This window comes from Populus euphratica, unplaced genomic scaffold, assembly GCF_000495115.2.
Source record: "Populus euphratica unplaced genomic scaffold, PopEup_1.0 scaffold150.1, whole genome shotgun sequence".
In the NCBI taxonomy this organism is placed as follows: Eukaryota; Viridiplantae; Streptophyta; class Magnoliopsida; order Malpighiales; family Salicaceae; genus Populus; species Populus euphratica.
The window spans coordinates 532071-556020 of record NW_011499998.1 but is presented as its reverse complement, the minus strand read 5'-3'; the positions used below and the strand labels follow the sequence as shown (position 1 = coordinate 556020).

Below are 23950 nucleotides of genomic sequence, written 5' to 3'. Positions count from 1 at the left end.
AAAAAAAATCAATAAGAGAAAAGAAGAAAAATTAAAAAGGAAAAAAAATCAAATTAGAAATATCTTAAAAGAAAAAAAAATCAAAGGGAAAGAAATTGGTTGTCGGGGTATTGAGCGTTGCTCTGCTATGTGTTATTTATGGTACTATTATAGAAAATATTTTATTTGAAAATGGTGATAGTGTAAATATATTTCGTGCTTTTAACCCAACTCAAGGATTTTTAAATTTAAAAAAAATTGTTATTAACCCGCTGTAGAGCGCGAACCAATATGCTAGTTATTATATTATTATGTGATGGTTATTTGTTAAAATATTTTTTAAAATAATATATTGAGATAATATTTTTTTTAATTTTTTAACCTTGATTTTTTATATCATCTCATAAAAAACAATATTAATTTGAATTAAATAAAAAAATAAAAAAATAAATTTTTTAAATGCATTTTTGAAACACAAAAACAAGCATGCTTTAATAATAAAATTCAACTCAATCTCATATAAACAAACATTATCGTCACATAATTTTTATACAATATAAAAAAAATCTCATCAATTTATTTGCTCTTTACCATATAAAAAAATAATTAATTAAGTTGTAGATTGCTTTTATTGTTTTGTTTGGTATTATAAATTTTTTTTACTTAAATAATTGGATCTTGATAATTAGAATGGGCAAAGCTCGCAGCAGGACTCAATGTTATTGGATCTTGCTGGGTAGCAGCCCCATTCTATTGGATGGGTCATGCCAGGCAACAAAGTCTATCTCTATTGAGTTTTGCCTAGCAGTAGAACCCAGCTCTATTAGATCCTGTGATAGCAGAGTCCAGTGCTAAGAAAAAAGAAATTCAACAAATGTAACCTTAAATGAAAAAAAATTATTATTACCTAACTTTTGTATAATATAAAAAAAATCTCATTGGTTTATTTTCTCTTCACCCTGTGAAAAAAAATCAATAAAAGAAAAGAAAAAAAATCTATATAGGTAAAAAAGAACTAAAATTAGACACATATCTGGTTTTAGCTCAAAGCTGGACTAAATAGCCTTCAGTCTGGTTGCCAAGCCTGACTTAAACACTTGTTGGAAGCGATTTGGATTTAACTGCTTAGCCAGATCTAATAAGGGTGTAGCCAGACCCAGTAACTTTTAACACAAGACACACAACAAACAATGCGCCTAATAACATTTTTTGACTAAAAAACAGTAAAGATAACAACCCCATAGCGCTACAGTATCGTTTAGAGTGCAAACACTTGGAAATAAAGTAGTTTTTTTAGCAGATAAAACATTGGATCTATTTTTAAAGGATAAAAAAGTACAACAATATCACAAATAATTGATTTCAAAATATTGAAGTGATATATCATTGTATGCATATTCATTCATGCATGCTTTATGCTTTAAAAAAGCTAGAAATAGATATTAAAATACATATTAAAAATGTAAGAATTTAGAAAGGCTAGGAGTGGACTAGGTTAATTAGACTGTGTCTTATATGGATTGCAATAAAGGATCTAGGTGCTAAGATTTTTAAAGGGTTTGTAGACTCTTAACATTCTTATATATAAAATCTGTTTGACAGTGTGGTTACAGATGTTTTTTAAATAATTTTTTGTACTGAAATGCATACCAATAATTTTTTTATTTTTAAAAAATTATTTTTGATATCAGTATATCAAAACGATCCAAAATATACAAAACATATTAAATTTTAGTAAAAAAACCTTAAAATTTCTTGGAAACACGGTTTGAATCACATTTCCAAGCATGCTTGACACGACTAAAAGATTGATGTTTTCTCCCAAGTGCAGGAGTGTCGAAGTAATAAATAACCCGGCAAGACCGGGGTCGAACCACAGGGAGGTTAATTGTACAAATTATAAATAACAATAATACAACAACAATAACAATAACAATAGGGAGGTTAATTGTACAAATTATAAACAACAATTATAAAACAACAATAACAACAACAACAATAGTAATAATAATAATAATAATAACAATAATAATAATACTAATAATAATAATAATAATAATAATAAAGAAAGAGAAGAAGAAGAAGATGATGAGAACTTGGAGATGGAAAATTAATGTAAGGATTAAACAATAATAATAACAAATGTCAAGGTTAGAGGTTCCACTAATGGTATATCAAACAAGTATAGTATAAACTCTTATTATTGAATTGGAAACCACACACAAAGGAGGTTCCAATCAGATTATATATTGTTAACATGATTACATTAGTCATCTTATTCAATTAATGCTAATACTTGTAAATTTCGTCAAGCATTCATGATTATAACTTATGTTAACAACAAATCAAGTTCCTTTCATAGCTCAGGTGTCGGTTATACCATACAGTATGAGCTATGAAAGTGTCAAGCATTTGTTGTACCAAGTGTTATACCAAACATTTGTTGCACCCATACATTATGGGCTATGAAAGTGCCAAGCATTTGTTGTACCAAGTGTTATACAACATAAATCAAGATTAGTCATTTAACAAGCAAAGTATTAAAGAGTGAACAAGATAACAAATATAAAACATGTTAGTATCAAACATTAAAGTCCATATTAAGTTTACATTATACTTATTCTTACACCATTAGTGTAACCTTTTCACCTTGACATAACTAACTTAGCTATACATAATGAAAGAAAGCAAAATAGATAAACAAAATAAGAACATAAAAGTTAACTAAGTAAAGGAAAGGAAATGAAAGGCATAAACTTAATATTAATGAAAGCAAAGCATAAACATTACAAAAAATACAAAGAGAGAAAGGAAGAGCATGATCTTGATCTGGAAACCAAGATACCTAAATGCATGGCAAATGCCTCCTTTTATAGGCCAAAATTGGGAACTATTGATTTGATGACTAATTGATAAATGGGTGGCCAACTTTTGACTTGGTGACAATCCTTATCTTCTCTTGTCTGCCCAAAACGTCATTGATAACGTCAAAATTGGAGCCAGTTGCAAACATGAAAGTTGTAGGCAATTGTCTCATATTTCTTGTGTAAACAATTCAGCTCATTTGGACTTCTAGAACTCCAGATATGGCCAAAATACCGAACAATGCTCGGGCTGGAAGACAGATTCGGGCTTCTTTGTTGTTGCTATAATTTGGACTTGATAATGGCCTTTTTAGATCTTGGGCTCCATATGAAAGTTGTAGGCCTATGTCTTACCTTTCCATCCATATAAATTAGACCTAAATCTGAGATATATAGCTCCAGATATGACCCAATTACCGAACAGTGTTCCGGTTTGGATCGCACCAACATCTCTTTTCAAAGTTTGGCCATCTCTTTGCCTTTGCAATTTAAGTTCTTAAAGTCATCAATCAATCCTTTCATTTATGTGATAGGCCTGCATTTAAAATGAACATTTACCACAAATTAAAGGTATCTTATATTATTAGATATATTATTATAAAACATGCTTTGGTTAAGGAGTTATTGATACTTCAAGTGCAAAATGATGATATAAAACCATGATAAAAATGCAGTTTTAAATACTAATCAATGCTCATAGTCAATGTATAGTTATTGTTGTTGTTTTGTCACCCTTCTCAATTATCCCTTTTATTTTACTTTTTTTTATTTTTTTCAGATAGATCTTACAATCCTTATGATAGTTTTCTTTCCTAAACCCCACCATCCTTTACAAACATAATGAAATGTGCTCACTTATACATTTATTGCTATCAAAGGCCATCCAATAGTTTTAAAACTTGATGAATCTGCTGTCACAACAATATCCTTCTTTGTTGCCTAGAAAGTAATTCACTAGAATAGAAATAAAAAAATGCTTGATATAAACATTTGTTGTTAGTGTTTAATATAAAAAAAATCCATAACAAAAAAAAAATTATCTTGATTGAATTATGTGATTCTTTCTCTTTAATTTTAGTTATGACTTAAAAATGCCCATTATTTATTTAGGATAATAGAAGAAGGCTCACTTTTTTTTTGGTTATTCTTTATTAGTAGCCGTTTGAATATTTTTTTTATTGAAATGATTGGTAAGCAAAGATTTAAAATTTAATAAAATGTATTTATTTTTAAAAAAAATTTAAACATAAATGTGCAGCTTATAACCATCATATTGTTCTTATGTTATGTCAATTGTTAAGATTTTAAAATACTTCTGGAAATCATCATAAATATAGCCATTATTATAAAATAAAATAAAAATATTATTCTACAAATAAGATCAAATATTTGGACAAATATGAATGCTTAGCTAACTTACATAATTTAAAATCAGATTTCAATATATAATGTAGTTATTTAAATATACATGTGTGTTAAACTCAAACTGAAGTAAAGTTTTTGTTCATTGCTTTCATTTTGTGAAATATCAATGTTTTTACATATAGTTTATGCTTGTGTTAATGTATTTCTAAACAATTCAAAAATTTATTTTGTAAATTCTACCATTAATAAAAAATGTTTTCATATATTCATCGTGGGGTTTCATTATTTAGCAATTTTCGGGTGTCAATGTCTGATTAACTTTATTTTTAATGTTTAATTTGTTTTGATATTTAACTTAAAAACATTCATGTGAGATATTATCATAACCTCTCATATTTCTTTCTTTTTTATTTTAAACCTCCTTTGCTCATATCTTTTTCCTCCAAATCTCACCTTTTTCACAACATAAACATGATGTTCAACCACCATTTGTATAATTAAAATATCTTTTAGCAATACGAACAGCTTTTTTTACCACATGTTTTACTTTTTTTTAATATAATCCACGAGACTTCTTTAATTGCTCTCAAGAACTTGGCTAATTTATTTAGAAAAGAACTAATTTAGCTGTCATCACTCAAGATTTTATGCAATTCTTTTACCAGACATTTTTAAAAAATCATTAGCCCTAATCTCTACTTTAATCTCACAAGTTAAACATAGAACATTCATAATTATGAGGTTAAAATTGTTAAACCAGGCTTGAAAGGTTGGACTTGAAAAATCTATATCCTCAAGCTTGACCTGCGCTAGGAATGAAGCTGGATGAACTAGCATGGCTGATTTATGATTTAATTGGCCGACCAAGCTCCATATGGTATCAAATTTAAAGAAACATTTCTTAAAAAGACAGTACCTTTGCAATAATAATAGATCGGTCAGTGCTCCGATTTCTTTTTTATACGAGTACAAGAGTATCTTTTTTCCGTATTTTAAAAATATTTTTAAAAAATTTAATAATTTTATTTTTTATTTTAAATTAATTTTTTTTATTTTGATATTTTAATATCAAAAATATTTTTTAAATATAAAAATATAATATTTTAATTTATTTTTAAATAAAAAATATTTTAAAAAACCATATATCCTTCACTTCTAAGAACTCCATGAAATCGTCAGCTATGATTTGGAACGTTACAACGACGGGAACCGGTAGGCGTCACCATGTGCGTCACAGTAAGCGATTACGGAACTTCCGTGTTCCAGTAGAGGAGGAGAGGAGGATTCCGTTCCACAAACTTCCACAAAATAATTCAAGGAAGGAAAGGCCCACCACCAAAACAAAAGATTCTTCGGCAAAGGACATATATTTCGCCCAATTATCAATTAGGCCACCAACAAAAACAAATACAAATTGAGCCCCTTAATTATCTAGTATTAGCCAATTAACCCTCATCTTAAGGCTTTACTATAAATTTTAATAGGGGAGTGATGTTTGATTGGTGAGGACCCAATTGGGAGTATATTTTTGTTTGGAGACCAAACCTAGAATCATAGGATAGTCGAGGAGTAAAAATGTACTTTGCTCCTTGCCCAGAGATTCTTAAAGCCACTTAAAATCCTCCACCTCTCGCACCCACTATTTATCACCCAGTAATCATCGACCACCCACAAAAAGAAGTAAATCATGGCTCGTGTCCCTGGGTTGGTGGTCTCATCGATCTTGTTCCTGCTATGCTGCGTTGCAGCGGGGTCAAGTTTCGATGAATCCAATCCAATCAAACTCGTATCTGACCGTCTCCATGACTTCGAATCTTCTGTTGTTAAGGTCTTAGGCCAATCTCGTCGGGCTCTCTCCTTTGCTCGTTTTGCTCACAGGTACGTTTCTATTAGCTATGATGATCATACAATGATCAAATGGTTATGTTTGTTTGTTTTTCTTATCCCACTGAATGTTTGGCTGTTTGAAGGTATGGAAAGAGGTATGAGACAGAGGGGGAGATGAAGTTAAGGTTTGCAATATTCTCGGAGAGTTTGGATTTGATTAGATCCACCAATAAAAAGGGCTTGCCTTACACTCTTGGTCTTAATCGTAAGTCTTATTTGTTAATTAGATTAGATCCACTGATTACTGTTTAATGGTTGAAGGTTGCATAATCCAAACATTTTCATGATTTTGCAGAATTTGCTGATTGGACATGGCAAGAGTTCCAAAAGTACAGACTGGGAGCTGCCCAAAATTGCTCTGCAACCACAAGGGGCAATCACAAGCTTACCAACGCTGTTCTTCCTGAAACGGTACTACTTTTCTTTATATATATATGATCCTTATTGCTTAATTAGTAAATACTAGCAAGTATTTTATCATGCGCTGTGTTTTGTGTGTATAGAAAGACTGGAGGGAAGAAGGCATAGTCAGTCCCGTTAAGAATCAAGGTCACTGTGGATCTTGCTGGACTTTCAGGTTAAAAAAATTGAAATTTGCTGGTTTCAACTCTATGTTTCATGCTTGTGAACTTGAGTATTTTTCTACTGCAGCACCACTGGAGCTCTAGAGGCTGCTTACCACCAGGCTTTTGGGAAAGGAATCTCTCTGTCTGAACAGCAGCTTGTGGACTGTGCTAGAGCATTTAATAACTTTGGCTGCAATGGTGGGTTGCCATCCCAAGCCTTTGAATACATTAAATTCAATGGTGGCCTTGACACCGAAGAAGCATATCCTTACACTGGAAAAGATGGTGCCTGCAAGTTCTCATCGGAGAATGTTGGTGTCCGAGTTGTTGAATCTGTCAACATTACACTGGTAAGTAGCAAGCACAATTCCCCTAAATAATATTTTGTGTGCATATTCTTTCTGGCACCTCTTGAGCAGGAAATTTCTCACTCGAGCTGTTGAGTTGGCAAACCTTGGTGTGCATATTTTGTGTTTGGGTTGGTTATTGTAGATGTACTTGTTTTCGGCATATGAGCATTCTTATACCTCTAATATTAGCATTGAGAGTAATTACTTCATTTGATCCATGTTGCAGCTTGAAGAAGCTGTGTTTTTCTAGCCCAAATACTCTAGAGATCTAATATTATACAATCCCCTTTGTAGAGAGTGGAGACTCCTCATTTCCTTGTTTGAATATCTGGTCATTCTCCATTTGCTACAAGAGGATGTTATAGTTAAACATGGTCTCTTGGGTGGTTCAGAATGTGGTCATTGATCATTTGCTACTCTCGAAACTGCAATGCTAGTATGCGTTATTAATATCATTTGAGGTTCCCTAATCTTATACTCAAATACAGGGTGCTGAAGACGAACTGAAGCATGCAGTTGCATTTGTTCGTCCAGTTAGTGTTGCGTTTGAGGTAGTAGGTGGTTTCCGTCTGTACAAGGAAGGAGTTTACACTTCCAACACCTGTGGCAGTACTCCCATGGTGAGTTCAACTATTTTTAGGGCGATAATCTTATTCAATGGAATTGGTCAGATGGTGGTATTGTTTCAATAAAATTTTGGGGGACATTACTCCTTTTTAAACTTCTAGAAACATCTAGTTTGCATTCAAGATTTGAAATGTCAAGTGACTGCATAATAACTCAACAACCTTTAACGCCTCTCATGATCGTTATTGATGTTATATTAGTTCAGTTACTTGTCCCGGCTAGATGTGCAGGTTGAGATAGGTAGCATGAATGGATGTAAACCATCAAACATATTAATATTCTTCCTGCTTGCCTACTTGAACGCTTGTTAGTTATAACATTTACATATGACGATTTCTTTCTGACATTCTCTTGGGTTTGTGGCAGGATGTGAACCATGCTGTTCTTGCAGTTGGTTATGGAGTTGAGAATGGTATCCCATATTGGCTGATCAAGAACTCTTGGGGAGAAGACTGGGGCGACAATGGGTACTTTAAGATGGAGATGGGGAAGAACATGTGTGGTAAGTCCCAACCTATATATAGATCGACTGTGAAACCACTTGAGGGAATATTTGATGCATTTGCAAACTGTTGAACTAACTGTGAACGGGCCCCATTGAAATGTGATGCCAAGTTAATAGGGATTTCGACTGGTTTCGTACTTGAGCAATTGTTTACTTGCCTTTATGTTCAAAATGCTTATCCTGATTTCATTTTTGCAGGTATTGCAACCTGTGCATCATATCCTGTCGTTGCAGCTTGATTGTGAAGATTTGATGAGCTTGTGGATGAGTGGTTTGTGGTGTACGATACTCGTTTCAGTAGAGCATGTAATAGGAATTTGCATCCAAGGTGCATGCCCATGTGTGTTGATATATGAAAATAATACGCCCTATTTCCCAATATAATGTATAGACCCTTGTGCTACGAGTACCGTGATGTGGTACCATTTGCAGTCAGGTAGAACACAATGCCTTGTTTAAATCAATTGCAGCATATATTTTTATTAGAGAATGGATATGGTACCCAAAAACCAACCCCACTAAGGAATTCAGCACCATGCAAAGCAAAATGGCGATCAGAGACAACAAATCAAAACAGTGCTGAACGCTACCAAGATCAAACTGAAAGTGAAATTGATTAAAACTAGCCACATTGCTTGATTCTTCCATGCCATTTGATCCGTTTTGATATCATATCAGACATGGAAGGCATTGTTGATGTACATTGGAAAAGTTAATGCTCTTAACAACCTGCCCACCTGCTTGACTTGTATACACTGGAAACCCCAAAACCGTCTTTCCCCAATTTCTATCCAAGATCGGAAAAAAATGACACAGGTCATCACCCTGTAAGTTCAGCTTAGATATAAACAATTTTAACCCCAAAACTGTATTGTATACAATTCGTGATCCACCAATGCCTTGAAACATGCAAACGCTGCCAGCCTGCAAAGTCCATTAAGCAAAACAGACATCAAGAACTCACATGCAAGTAGATGAATAATTGATAGCAACTAAGATAGTTGTGAGCCTAAACAGATACATGACCACTTGGCATCAACATTCTGGATATACATCTTTGACTAGATGCTGGACATTCTTCTGAGATGTTCACTGATAGAGATGCAAATGTTAATGTAAGTAGTCCGTTTGTCTCCCTTGCATCATGTGATAAAATTGCAAGTACCAGGATCCACAACAACACCATAGTGTTCTACCTCATAAAAGACACGGGCCATTATTATTATGGTGATCCCTGTGGTTAGATTGGATGCAGTATTTCTCCACTTAAATCTGATATTAACTGATGCTCTCAGTTATTCATCCTAATCCCATTCTAGAAGTGACATTGCAGTTTCAGCAAACAAAATTACTTCCAAATCATTCATGCATCCCCAACTTAAAACTTACAACCAGTGGACAGCTAGAATACACATGTTGGTCATGGACATGCCCACTGCTCAATCCTCTTCTTGAAGATTATTGTTGTTGCTGGTCATTAAGAAGAATTTTAACAATAATATGAAGCCTTCTACAACCAATGTCACAAACTTAACAATCCTAAGACGCACCTGGTCTATCATACTGCTTTTTTGTTCCTCTTTTTCTATTTATTTCTGCATAAATTCTGTCCTATTCATGCTATTTCATACATTAGAACTCAGTACCTCAATGCCCACACTGACATTTGAGCTATCTAGCATCGGTTAAACATGTCACAACTCCAGTCACCAGAGCAACCACTTTCCTCCATTAGATTTGTTAATGCCATTAAACAATAGGACATGGCTAATAACAGACATCACCACACTAAAACTAGCTGCATTTCATATTAAGCAATATAAAGCATAATTAAGAAGTTTACGAGAAAAAACATATAATTACTGTCAGCATTATAAATATGTGAGAGGAAGTAACCAAATTAATTATCAACATCAGAAGTGCAAAGATGCTTTGAAGGTCAAGAAGAAAAATGCATACAGGTAGAGAAAAATAGAAATTTAACAAAGGCAGCATATTTGAAGCAATATTTGATTTGTTGATCTCACTGAAAAGTTAAAAACGACAAAGAACTTACTGTTTGAAACCGTCTTGTAGCTCATTTATGCTACAAGGTAGAGATGCATGATGATGGAACAGCCTTTTTCATTTGACAGCTCCGACAAGCCGATTTTAATTTTGCACCACATCCTCTTTCAAACTGCCACTGGGATGTCTGTATTTGTCCTCAAAGGAATAGCTTTCTCAAAAGATGACAAACCCAAGTTACGATCCTCAAATGCCATTTTCCTAATGCGATAGGCTTCATTAGGCATCCCAGCCTTCAAAAGGCAGGATATCAAAGAATTAACCGTGATGTTATCAGGGGCACACCTGGTTGCCAACATTCTATTAAAAATATTAATTGCTTCAAACATTCTTCCTTTCACGCAATGCCCGATAATAAGAATGGTAAATGTCACCTTATCAGGGTCACATTTCTTCTCTTCCATCTCTTTTAGAATCACATTCCCCTCATCGACATTGCCAGCCTTGCAGAACCCATCAATCACAGGATTGTACATAAATGGTTTTGGAATTATACTACTATTCTTTATTTGCCCCAGAAAATCACGAGCTTCATTAAGTCTATTCTCCTTGCAAAGAGCATTAATGAGAACAGCATAAGTATAAACAGTTGGAGATACATTTCTTGTTTTCATCACATTCCAAAACTTCAAGCCGTGGTTCACCTGACCAGCTCGACAGTACCCATCAATCAAGGAAGTGAAGGTGACTACATCAGCTGAGCAATCAAAATATGCCATCTTTCTGTACATTGCTTCTGCTTCAGCTATGTTCCCAATCTTGCCAAAGCCATCAATAAGAACATTAAAAGTGATCACATTGGGCTGAATCCCAGACTTCATCATCTCCTCAAATAAATTTGAGGCCTCCTTCATCTTACCTGATTTGCAAAACCCCGATATAATTGATGTATAAGTCACAATATCAGGTGAACAATCACTTCTAGACTGAATTTCCTTGAACAATTCACACCCTCTCTGTAATTCATTTGCCTTGCACAATCCATTTATAAGAGTATTATATGTGACAACATCAGGTAAACATCCAAAACTCTCCATATCCTTGAAAAATTCAAAAGCTCTATCCACACCCCCTACTCTGCAAAGACCTCGTATAAGAATATTAAAAGTCCAAGTGTCAGGAGGAGATTGCATTACCAAATACTCTTTAAACAAGTAAATGGCCTCGTGCACTTGATTCTGCTTAACCAACACACTCAACAAATTATTATACACAAATGAATTAATGCGAACCTCCTTACCCTGAACCTCAGCAAGCAATTTCTTAACCATATCAAAATCGCTCGCCTGCGCCATCCAAGTTACCAAAAATCCTAAAAGTTTACTATCAGGCAAATGCCCATCACTCCCCATGTAATCAAACACAACATTCACCAAATCATGGTGACCCATTTGACATAAGGACCTCATAAGCAAATTATAAGTGGAATAGCAATGATTGACATTCAAATTCAATCTACTGAACTCCAAAAACTTGACACCCACTTTTGGATTATTAAACCTTTTGATTACCTCAAATGCAATCAAAGGTGTCAACTTTTCACACAAATAATTCAAACAAGCATCCAAAGAATGTGAATTGACAAAAAGTGTGGAAACTACTTTGACAAACCAAGATTCTGGGTTTTGAATTACCTGTCTATCAGGGTAAAAGCGAGATCCTACTTGAGTTTGACCGTGAAAACGGGCAATGGCAATAGTGGATGCTCGAACCCTGAAAGGTCCAGTTAAAGAAAAGAGGGTCATATGCAACCCCACTCCACTACTGTATTTTAAAGCAATGACTCCTCTTTGAATACAGCCAGATTTTCTATTGGGTCTCCCAGTTTATGTGGGTTTTTTTCGTTAAAATCTGTGCACGTCATGGAGATAACGAAAAACCCACAAAGAGTCCCATAGCAAACCAAAATATGGTGACCCCAAAAAGAGAATTTCAATCAATTAACAACAAAAGTGGACTTTAAAGCATAAATTATACATTTGAAGTTGAAATTTGGTGTATTTGAATCAGTGCATGGAATGGAAATTTGCGGGGTTTTTTCTCAAAGGAATGAAGAAGACGCTGGTGACTGGGGAAGGGGCTCCTAAATGGAACCCATGTCATTCTGTGTTAGGGTTTTTCAGGGACTTGGAGTTACGTCACTAGTCTGTCAACGTAGCGAGGACAACCCAGGTTTAAAATTATATTTTCATAGTTTTATGCGGTTAAATATATTTTGATTTGTTTTATCTATCTTACCTTATGGCTTATCCCGTTAAATACAAGTTAAATTAACGAGTAATTTATATATATATATATATATATATATATATAAACTTAAACTTCTATTTAAAAACAAATTAAAAGATAAAAGATTAAAATTTACATTAAAATATAAATAAAAGTGTTTTTTCCATAAAATGCAGGTAAAAGTTTCATTTATTTTCTCATATTTTATTTTTATTTTTATAAATTATTATATTTTAATTCTAAACTTTATTTTTATTATATTTTAATTCACGAAAGATTGAGAAATGAAAAAAAAAAAAAAAAAACAGACTCTTAGATTCTGTATTTTAGCTATTAATAACTTTAATTTTGCTATTTATTCATTAAACTTTTAAGAGAAAAATTTAATAGATAGAAATGATTTTTACCTTCAATAATGCTAATATATATACTTGGAAAGTTTTTTTCAATTTGATTTTAAGATATTACACATTTTGGAGGGCCTTTTCGGTTGTTAGTAAGGTTATTATTCCTGGCTTGAGTATTGAAGGCCTAGCCTTTTACTATTTTTATTTTATATTTTACATTAAAATTCTTTTTTAATTAGGATTAATACAATAAAATTTAGAAACATCCAATTATGCCTTATTTTTTAAATAAAATCTGAATTTATTATGGTGATGTTGTTCCTTAATTTATATAAAAAATTATATAAATCTAATATGCAGGATTTTGTTTTTAAAAACAAATTTCTCATAAATATTCATTTAGAGTACTTAAAAAAAAACCATGTTAATTTTTTATGTAGTTTTGTTAAATTAATTATTTTTTTAATTCTTTGATACTTCATCAAAATTATCACAACATAATTTCTTTTATTGAGATTTCTTTCTCATATGATGCCAAATTTTAATCACAAAAAATATTTTTCTAATTAAAAAGACCGTTTCCAAGTGTTTTTGGGATTTAGCTTTGATTGATGAAATGCTGGTATTGAACGTGCAAGAGGATGAAAGGCTCCATTTTAGGGGAATGGAGTTCCCGGGCAGCTACGTACCCCTTGTGCTTGTGATTTACCTCATAAATTTGTCATTTTACAGCCTACGGGAGCATTCATTCAGTCATGCTTGTTTTTATATTTTAAAAAAAATTATATAATTTCTCTTATAAATTTGTCATTTTACAGCTTGTGCGAGCATTCAATTTATTTATATTTATTTTTTTATTTTAAAAATATTTAAAAAAATTGATATCTTTTTAGTTTTTTACTTTAAATTAATATTTTTTTAATGTTTTTAAATTATTTTAATATACTAATATCAGAAATAATTTCTAAAAAATAAAAAATATTATTTTAATTTATTTTAAAATAAAAAATACTTAAAAAACTAACCACAACCATACTAAAAAAACTGGAAAAAAGCTAATATTGGGCTACCTCTTGTGATAGCATCTCTGGGTAATAATGTTTATCCCCAAAATCCCAGAACGTAAATAAATAAATAAAAAAACCCTAGCTTTAGCTGATGTTTTCCCTTTCTTTTCTCTCCCCCTTAATTTTGTTGATGCACCTCTATCTCTAATGGCACTGTTTTCTTTTTCAAGAAAAGGAAATAACATAGGATGACTAAATTAACAAATCACAGCTAGCACAACCGTGCTTATGGAATCAAAACCTTTACATATTCTGATGATTAGGAATGTCAATTTGAGGATGCTGGGTTTTAATTGTCACAAAACACAATAAAAAAAAAAGTGATTAAATCCAAGCTGAAAATACTATTCTGAAACATACAAGGATACACTCATCTATGACAACTATAGTGAGCAAAAAAGAAAAACAAAACAAAACTCTGCAAGTCTTCATGAATACAATTGTATACATAAGAAAATCCTTAAAGCTAAATTACAATGGGCACACATGTCTAGTTTCGTCAAGAAAGAGACAGCCAAACACATAATTGTAGAAATCACTACCTTTCAATAATTCTCCCCCTCCACCTATAGCTTGTGTATCATACTTGCATGCTCTTGTACAGTCTGGACAGTAAGTGACCTACAAACAGAAAATGAAAACTTCATCTTCAAAAAGCCAGGGAAAACTAACTTGAAGCAATCATATTGAACACTGAACAAAAAGCCACATACGATTCCTATCTTGTTGTGCTTAAGGTTTGATTTCAAACTATACATTGACAACATGATGCTAGGAGTGCATGAGAGAAATAAACACATTGGCAACTACAAACCTCCAATAACTTTGGCTGGAAAGAGCTATCAAGCATGACATCCACACCATACATTGCCCTGGACATTGGACTATGCATCTCTGGATGTACTGTTGCAGCTGCCTCGAAAACAGATCGAATCATATTTCTCACTCTCTCATGGATATCCAACCATTTAACTGCAACATACACAGGAATCTACATTTAGTAAATGCTGTTATCCAATGGATAAGTTTCTGGTTGTGAATAACCATTCTCTTCAGGAAGGAAAGCATTAAGTGATGGAGGCTGTTACCTTGGTGCTCCTGTTCAAATTCCTTCACAAACTCCAGAGTGTTCTTGTGATTCAATCTTCCACGATAGTTCTGCAAGCCATTCCCAATTACATCAAAGTCAAGAAACAAATCTCGCTCAGCAGAAATGTTGGCTAAAATCCCAGTCAATTATGACAATGTGAAGGGGAAAATCCTCATTTAACAAAACTGGATGGCAAGATGCTTTTTTTCCTTTCTTTCTTCTAAATTCCATTTTCAACCTCTTGAAGCATGTTTATGACCAAAATATTTCAGATTTTGCAACTTCAATGCAAAAATGGTTAGCACATACCATAACAGTAAAGTGGGTCTCGTACTCAAAAAGGCTGTGCTTGTCAAGAGTGTATTGGTTGTTTGCCAACCTAACCTGAAAATAAAGATGAAATAACTATTTCAAGATAGGCATCTTAATAGAAGGAGTTTGAAAATCAGTTCCGCATCATTTGGCATCTTAGCAAATCAACAAAGAAAAGTTGCATACCCAGAAAACATCTGCAAGGAACAGTTCCAGAGGCTTCACACTGCGAACCAGTACTATATAACGGAGATCAAATTTCAAGCCTTGGAACAGAGCAGGATGCTCGATATATTTCTGGCATATTTTTGGACCAGTTTCCATCAGGCGGATAATAGCGGACAAATTATCTGTTACAGTTGTGTCAATAGTCCGGGCCATGTTCCATGGTTTTAAGATCCATAGGTTGTTCATTCCATCTCTTTTGCGTGCATAATAGTCTCCAATAAGTTGAGAGAGATGTGATTCTAAATTGTAAGTAGGTTGCAACCAATCAGGAGATCCACGTGCCTGTTGGATAAATGGAACTAAAAAAGTCAGTTATTATTGCAAAACAAATGCAAACCCTGGTCGTATGTTCTGATACTCATGCAAAGATACTGAATAATTAGTTTAATTAAAAACATCTGGAGTAAAAGAATGAAATTTTGGGGACAAAGCAGGTTCATCCGAGAGTGTGCATGCTTGAATTTATACATGCATTAGACATCTTGTCTTTACCTTTTGAATAGTCTCTGCCAAATGATGTTTCATGACAAGACAAGCTTCAAAAGGAAATTGGTTTATATATTGCTGATCTGTAATTCCAGCAGCTCTTTTGACATCATCATCCACCTGCATACTTGTCCATATAATGTCTGCATCCTTCAACTCAGTGGCTGTTAACAAAACAAATTATAACAGAAGCTCTGTTAGATCATGAAAAAGAGATACCAAACTTCTATATGTTTCGAGGGAAGGGAATAAAAAATGTGAGTACTGTAAAGGAAATTAAGCAAGTTTCCTTTGTTTATATCCTAAAATAAGGAACAGAGAAGAAATTTCTAAATTTTATTTTTGGTTCATAAAAACTTTCCAACCCAAATTAGGAGGACTGCAACCTTCCTTGAACCAAACCAAAGAAATTCTGCACTTCTTACATTTCCCTTGTTTTCCCAAGCATCTTTAGATTTCCGTACACACTCTAAGGTTCAAAATGCATTCACGTCTTCCCTTATTAATATGCACACATTCTATATTCATATAAAAGAAACCTCAACAAAACTAAGTTTCAAAACTAGTTGAGTGTTTGTTTTTTAAGTAGTTTTTTGCTTTTCTCCTGAAAATGCATAAAATTGATGCCTTTTGGGGTTTTTTTTTGGATGGTTTGATGTGCAATGTCAAAGATTAAAAACAAATATATGAAAAAATATCATATTGATGCATTTTTAATTGATAAACACCCTGCACCAAGGTTGTCAAAAACGCTTTTTTGACACAACACAAAAAATATAATGTAAACTCGGATCATAAAATCATAAGTAAATCTTTTTTAACTAATTATATATTGATAGTTCCAGCCCAGTAAATAACAGCATAACACAATTAAAACAAAAGTAAAATAAACAATACAAAAGTTTACGCACCTTAAAATACATAATTCATATATAGTTTAAGTAACTTAAAAATTATGCTAGGTCTATAATTAGTGCACGAGTTTAATATATTTCTTCATGATATGCCATCATTTCTTCTTTTCCTTTTTCAAAAGTTTAACTTGGCTTAGCATGAGTTTGTCTTTGACATTTATTTACTCATGGCTATCAAGGAATAACATAGTGTGTGGGTGTGTATACACACACAAGAAACAAAAGTGTAGTAATGATGAAAATGGCTTAGTTGGAGGACAAAGACAACACAACCTAGGATACATAACTATTAACAGAAACAATAAAAGAGGTGTCACTTAACTACTGTGTGCCTAGACTGGTAGACACGTGGTACTATCAATTGTGGACTAACACAGGGTCATCTAAAAAAAACAAAACATTTTCTGTTTTTGGGAGATGTTGAAGCATGGCAACCATATTTTTTCCTTCCTTTCTCATTCACCTCTCCTTTTTTAAACATAACACAAAGGAGAGTGAGCAGTGCAGAGTATATAGAATCAGAAAGGTGCAAAAACATAAACTCCGGTGATTTTGCACGATTTTAACCGAGTTTACCAATTTTGGATGAGTCAAGTCCGATTTTACTGGTTTTTGAGTTTTTAGTCCAAGTTTGCACATTAAATACATGTTGACTCGTGCTTTTGACAACAATTCCCTGCACCACAATACCACACACACACTAGGTTGGTTACACCTATCCTTTTGCCCCTACAATCCATATGATGAGATCCCACAAAGGTTCCAAGGTCTCCCTAGCATCTGCAACCTCCCTTATTTTTCCAAACTAAATTCTGGTTTGATATAAACATATACAACAATGGCACAGTTAGCATTCCTCCAGAGAAAGGAGGACATACTGTACCATTCAACCTTAGGAAGTAAACTGAATATCTATCACGAATCTAGAAAATAAAAGATGCAGTCACTGAAATGCAATATTTCACACTAATACCCATATTTCACAAGCATGAATATTCTCACAGATCTCAGAATTAAATGCATAGCACATCTAAATCAAACAAGCACTAGATAGAAGCTACCAATCAAATGAGATTCAAACAAAAAAAAATCAGAGAATGGATAATAACAATGAATAATAACACTTACTGAGTATAAATTCAGGACGTGTCAAAAATCCTTCCACTTGAGGTAAGTCAGTGTACACACGCAAAGCACATCCATCAGTACGACGTAAGGTTCTGCTGCAAGATGACTTCACTGGCAAGGGAGTTGAACTTTTTGATTGCAACTTCTGATGGAATTTCTCATACTCCTGAAGGAAATGGTGCAATTAATACCAATCCAAATAGCAAGTTTGAGTTTATATTCAAAAAAGAAAAAACAGTTATTACAAAACTAGGAGATAATACCTGAATAAAATAATCTTGTGGTGTATGGAAATATGCTGTAAGCCTGGCAGAACGTTGCTTGTCCTCCCCAATACCAAATAGGAAATCACGAGTGCATTCATCTCCATTTTGAACATTCTGGATTGGCCATAATATGGAATAGCTGAAATAAAAATTTTCATGTTAACAGTAGGATTGCATCATAGAGTAATGCACAGAACCTTTCCATAAGCCTTTTCCATGACCAGCATTAAAACAAGTTGGAACAAGGCACATCATTTTATCTTTTAATTTCATGATTCCAGCTTATTTTTTAGCATGAAAAGACTTTGTTTAATTTCAGTTTAAGGCACTAAAGAATCGCAAATGCCAAGTAAAATTAGTGAACAAATACACAAAATCAGTGGAAGAAAGGTAAAAGAAAGTTGCAGGGCAACCTCACAGCAGATTCCAGATTTCCCTCTGGCATGAAGAGAAAAGGAGCCACCCTGAAATTTGGTTCATCACTGTGCCTTAAAGCTGAACCTAGTTCGTCCATTACATACCTACAAGGAACTCCAAAATAAAACACTTCACTATGCCAGATCACTGAACAGACATGTGCACGCTTGTTCCCTAAGTGAGAGCAAAAGAACACTTAATTAAGAAAAATTGATCTAAAAAAGTTTGAGTGCGCTTCTCAACTCCAAAAAAATTACCCAGCAGTATTTTTTGGCATTTAAAAGAGTGAGGAGCAATTTGTGCAAAAACAAATGTCAACAGAAAGGATATTGGACAACTTTAGAACTAGTATCAGAGACATAACTATTCTTATTGACTGTTATGCATACCATCATCACCATTCACATAAAACCATAAAGTACAATGTCCTTCAGCCTAGCTTCTTGATATTCTAAAATATTTCGACTTTCCATTCCTATGAAAATAGCACATAATTTTATTTTTTTTATGAAGTATAGTACATGCCAAGTGATATCTATTTACAGTTGCCTCAAAATTCTCCACCTTCATTGACTTCTCTTTCTTAAGCATTCATTCATCATTCTGAATAATAGGAAGAATATACAACTGTCCCCATACCTTGAGTTCAGATTTTCCACAATTCAACATCTATTTACAAGTTCTATGCTTGTGTAATTATATTCCTTCTCTCATGACAAAAAGATGAACACAAAGCTCTTTTGTAACTTAAGCTTTTGAACATAAAAAAGCCATGTGCCAAAACTTTTAAACTTGTGAAGATATTTAAGTAGCCAAAGCTGATAGCATGTCAACAAAGTAAGCCAAAGAGGTACTGAATTATCACTTGATAAACGCAAAAAACACATACCACACGGAGGTTTCATCAATCTTTTCCTCGTCTGCAAGTCTATATGTCATCAAATATAACCACATTGCATTAATAACACGATCAGCAAGAGGTTCTTCAGCTGTCCATTCAGGAAGGCGTGGCTGCAGGACAGCATCGATTACATGGTTTCCAGTTTCTAATATTTTTGATGCGTTGACGCCATTCAACTGAGAAAGATTTGGAACAGATTCAAGAATTTCTATAGCACTCTCTCCTAGGGGTCCAGGTAAATCCACCTGCAAAAAGAAGAAATAAGCATCTTAAACCATACCATCCATTGCTAATTTCAAGCATTATTTACTTTTCATAGAGTTAAAGTAACAAGAGTACCTCTAAAGCTTGTAAAGTAGTAAATCCCTTCAATACTTTGAACAGTTCACTAACAGAATTCTGCTTCAGAGGATTTCCTCGAATATTCAGATGTGAAAGAGAAGGCATCTCAACAGGAGAAAATGCCTGAAGGAAAGTGGAACACAATTGCATCAGCAGTGAAATTCTGTCAGATTATCGATTCACAAGTAAGAATGCAGGTGATTTGGAACAATCAAAAAATTTCAGCAAAGAGGGAGAAAAGCCCACATTTTGGCATGTGAATATTTTTAACATTTCAAAACAGAGAATACAGAGAAAGCAAATGGAAAGATCAAGTCCATTGTTGAGCTATAACTCCAACAAATGAAGTATGAAGCAACAACTCAAAATAGAAAGAAAATTCAGGACCTTGTTAATGAGAGAATGAATACTTCTGTTTGAAAGGTCGAGAGATGTCACACTCTGCAATGGATGGTTGTCCTGATGGATAGGGCAAGGATTATCCTTCTCATAAACTCCTCCACAAAATCCCAAGGCCCACTCACCAAAATTACTGGTGAAACATGAGTTGTAGATTTCGAGCCCTGGACATCCCTTGAAAATTTTATCTGCCATACAACCATCACTGAGATAAAAATATATCAGTTATCCTTCAGTGGAAAAAGACTAAGGGCAGCTTCAAAGACTGGAGATTATATTTTCCACACATCAGCATACATACCAGTTTTCTAGAACTGGATTGTTATTCAGCCAGAGAGCTTTTAGTTTTTTCAATTTGGTAACTTCCTGCACAACTATTTCAACATTCTCGAGCTTGTTTCCACATAGGCTAAGTGCTAGTAAATCCTAATAAAACAAAAGCGAGGAGTAGATATTGAGCTTTGCATGATCAAAAAGATTCCAAGAACAAATTAAAAAGAAAAACCCAAAACAGACACTGCCACCTCCTAAGCTACTATAACAATGTATTTCTTTAAATAAGATCATCATATCTAGAGTATTTTTTTAAAATCAGAGATATTGTTTTCTCAAACAATTTCAGTAATAAATGTGCTTTCCCATAGTAACATACAACTAACAAAGGACAGTAATGGTGACAGACCGGAAATTTTCTAGACAAATCAAGAGAGAGAAGCATTTCATCGTCAATGTCAAGTTCCTCAAGCTCCAACCACTTAACAGTGTCATAGCCTCTCTCTTTCGCATAACCAATTTCATTCTCAACAATGTCAGTGACATTCAATTTTGAATGGTTGTCTCGTGAAACTCCATCCCCATCTATCTCTTCAGCATCGTCATTTGAATCAATATCCACACACATCAAAGCAGCCATTCTCTGGGCTAACCCTGGCACTTCTTGAAGCTGCAAAAAATCACAGATTGTCAACTTTCAGCAACTATAACTAGCACAAAAACAAGAAATTTTTCCAGACCAGATAAAATAAAAGCTAGGATTTTTAGCTGCAACCTTCGAAAGAGAAACTTCTATCAAGCAAACATCAGCAGGCAAAAACACCAGATGAGCTAGTGTGTCCAAAACTCTTAGCAAAACTTTCAATCACAAGTTTTTAATACCCATAACCCACAAAAAAATACCACGGGATGATCATAATTTCTCAAAACCATCACATTTCAAATGACTCAATTTCAAAAAAGCTTAAACAATTGCTATATCATTTTCTCTGGGTTGGTTCGTTCTCTAACAACACCAACAAATCAAAGCATCCAATAAACAAAGAAACCTCTAAACTGAAAAGCCTTTGCATTAAATTGAACTCACTTGACTAAAAGAATACAATAAAGGTACAAAAATTTAGTAGACAGTACCTGTTTATAAGCATCAGAGAGGCGAAAAGTCCAGGCGTGGTCAATGAGAAAAACATTGGAATCTTTGGGCATGGAGGCCGCAGAGGTAAAGAGGAGGCGCCTCTGACGGCCATCCTGGCATGGGTCGACTTGGAAGTAGGCGCCGCCATCGAAAGTCTCGGAAGTAAGTTTGTCGAACAGTTTGCGGTGCAGTGTACGAGGTAGTCCTGAAGCTGCTAAAAGAATGCCGTGGACCTTCACGAAGTCCTCGTAAGCTTGTATTTTGGTCATTGTAGAAGTTTTTCTGTCTGTAGTTCTCTAGTAGTGGACTGGAGAGTGAGTGAGGGCGGTGCCTACGCTACTTGTCTAGGAGGAGGGCTTTGCCTTTGGGTGGTGGCGTTTTGACTTTTGACTGTAGGGCTTCTGAGGGTTTGGCTCCTGAAGTCCAACATGGTGAAGCCATGGATGGTACATTTTCTTTCATTTTTTTTATATATAATTAAAATACTATCAGTTATTTTTTATTAACACTAACATCAACATTAACAATTAAAAACAAAGAAGGGATTTTTAATAATAATCGCAGGTTATTTTTTTATTTTTAAAAAAGGGATTTTTAATATTAATCTCAGGGTTATTTTTTTATTTAAAAAAAAAATTATTTTGATTTAATAACTAAAATTATAAGTTTTTTAATATTGAGTTTATTTTTTATTGAATTATTCTCATTTTATGACTCAAATAGCAAACTTAATAGATTAACTTAGTTTTTTTCTTGATTTTTAATTAATTTTTTTAATTTATCATTTAATATTATATTTGATTGGAAATTAGATTTCATAATTTATTCTCATTTATTTTTTATTATGTTATCATTACATTATGACCCGAGAATAGTGTTTAATAGATTAACCTGAGTTGATTTGGCTCATTTTTTATGTTATTTTTTATAAATTTTATCATTCACCATAAGATCTGATAGGCTAGATTTGAAATTGAGTTTCATAATTTATTTAGATTTAGTAAATTTTTTATAAATTTTATCATTCATCAGAAGATCTGATAGGTTAGATTTGAAATTAAGTTTTATAATTTATTGGATTTTTTTTAATATTATTTCAATCTTATAACTAGGGTCATGTATTTAGTAGGTAAATACAAGTTAAATCAGGTTTTGTTTTTATTTTTATATAATGTTATCTCAATTTCATTACCCTAACTCATGGGTTTGGTAGATTAATTTAATTTGTTTTTTATATTTTTTTAAAATTATCTTTCAACATTAGGCTGATTAAGAATTGAATTTTATAATTTGTTTTAAATTATTTTCTATAGTCTTATCTTGATTTTATGATTTAAATCGCAAGTTTGATAAGTTAACTCAAGTTACTTTTTTAGATTCTTTTTTTAATTATTTTTTTTTTCAATTCTATACTTCAACACTTAGTTGATTAGAAATAGGTTTAATAATTGATTTTGATTTGTTTTTTTCAAGATTATCATAGTTTTATAATCTGGGTTGATCTAAGTCAATATAATATGTTACTCTCTTAATATTAAAAAAAGATATTATCTTAAAAAAAATTAAGACAAACTATGTTTTTATAAATCGTTTGGTTACTGTTGGACCTGCAAAGTCAATTATATCACATCAAGTTAACCATTATATAGTTTAAATTTTTTTTTCCATTAAAAAAAAATGTTAGCAACATTTAAATATTTTTTATATTCAAGAAAAATTTGACCCGACTCCCAATATAGAGTGGATCAATATCTAGTAAATACTATTACTTTTAATTATGCTCTTAAAATCTATACTTAGTGTGCTAATAATATATATTTTGATATTAACATGTATAACCTATGCTTAATATTTTATCATTTTGTATGTATTATAATATGCATACCCTTGGTAATATCATCTAGTCATGATAGTAAAGCTTTTTTTTTTATCTTAGATAATAGTTTATCACTAGATAAAGTAGTTATGTTATGTATCATCTCAAAATTTTCTTATTATAAAAAAATATCATAGCAATGCTAAAATTTTTAAAAAAGCAAGAAAAACTTGAGACCTGGATTTTGACTTAATTGCGTTTAATAAATTCAGTTAATTTAATAATAAGATTAAAAAAAAGACATCGATGTTAAATAAAGCTAACAAAAAATAATAATAATTAACTATAAAAAATTGAGCTGCCAATACTATACTCGAGAGGAAAAGAAAG

The 23950-nt window shown here is 32.8% G+C and overlaps 3 protein-coding genes across 3 annotated transcripts; 1 reads left to right on the top strand and 2 right to left on the bottom strand.

Moving 5' to 3' along the window:
* Positions 1 to 5840: 5840 nt before the first annotated feature.
* LOC105140741 (thiol protease aleurain-like) lies at positions 5841 to 8628 on the top strand. The gene is made up of 8 exons (XM_011047705.1): positions 5841 to 6086; positions 6179 to 6300; positions 6391 to 6506; positions 6599 to 6672; positions 6747 to 7011; positions 7500 to 7631; positions 8005 to 8140; positions 8342 to 8628. The coding sequence occupies exons 1-8, from the start codon at positions 5896 to 5898 to the stop codon at positions 8380 to 8382; spliced, it is 1077 nt and encodes a 358-aa protein (XP_011046007.1). The 5' UTR covers positions 5841 to 5895; the 3' UTR covers positions 8383 to 8628.
* Positions 8629 to 8737: 109 nt separating this feature from the next.
* Positions 8738 to 12374, bottom strand: LOC105140743 (Pentatricopeptide repeat (PPR) superfamily protein). The gene is made up of 2 exons (XM_011047706.1): positions 10200 to 12374; positions 8738 to 9067 (listed from the first exon to the last, which is right to left on the bottom strand). The coding sequence occupies exon 1, from the start codon at positions 11953 to 11955 to the stop codon at positions 10318 to 10320; it is 1638 nt and encodes a 545-aa protein (XP_011046008.1). The 5' UTR covers positions 11956 to 12374; the 3' UTR covers positions 8738 to 9067; positions 10200 to 10317.
* A 1790-nt stretch (positions 12375 to 14164) lies between these two features.
* LOC105140740 (tubulin-tyrosine ligase) lies at positions 14165 to 22187 on the bottom strand. The gene is made up of 15 exons (XM_011047704.1): positions 21744 to 22187; positions 21019 to 21279; positions 20638 to 20762; positions 20325 to 20541; positions 19935 to 20060; positions 19584 to 19840; positions 18691 to 18798; positions 18275 to 18416; positions 18012 to 18177; positions 15976 to 16133; positions 15442 to 15765; positions 15253 to 15327; positions 14942 to 15011; positions 14668 to 14825; positions 14165 to 14474 (listed from the first exon to the last, which is right to left on the bottom strand). The coding sequence occupies exons 1-15, from the start codon at positions 22011 to 22013 to the stop codon at positions 14325 to 14327; spliced, it is 2607 nt and encodes an 868-aa protein (XP_011046006.1). The 5' UTR covers positions 22014 to 22187; the 3' UTR covers positions 14165 to 14324.
* Between the last annotated feature and the right edge of the window lie 1763 nt (positions 22188 to 23950).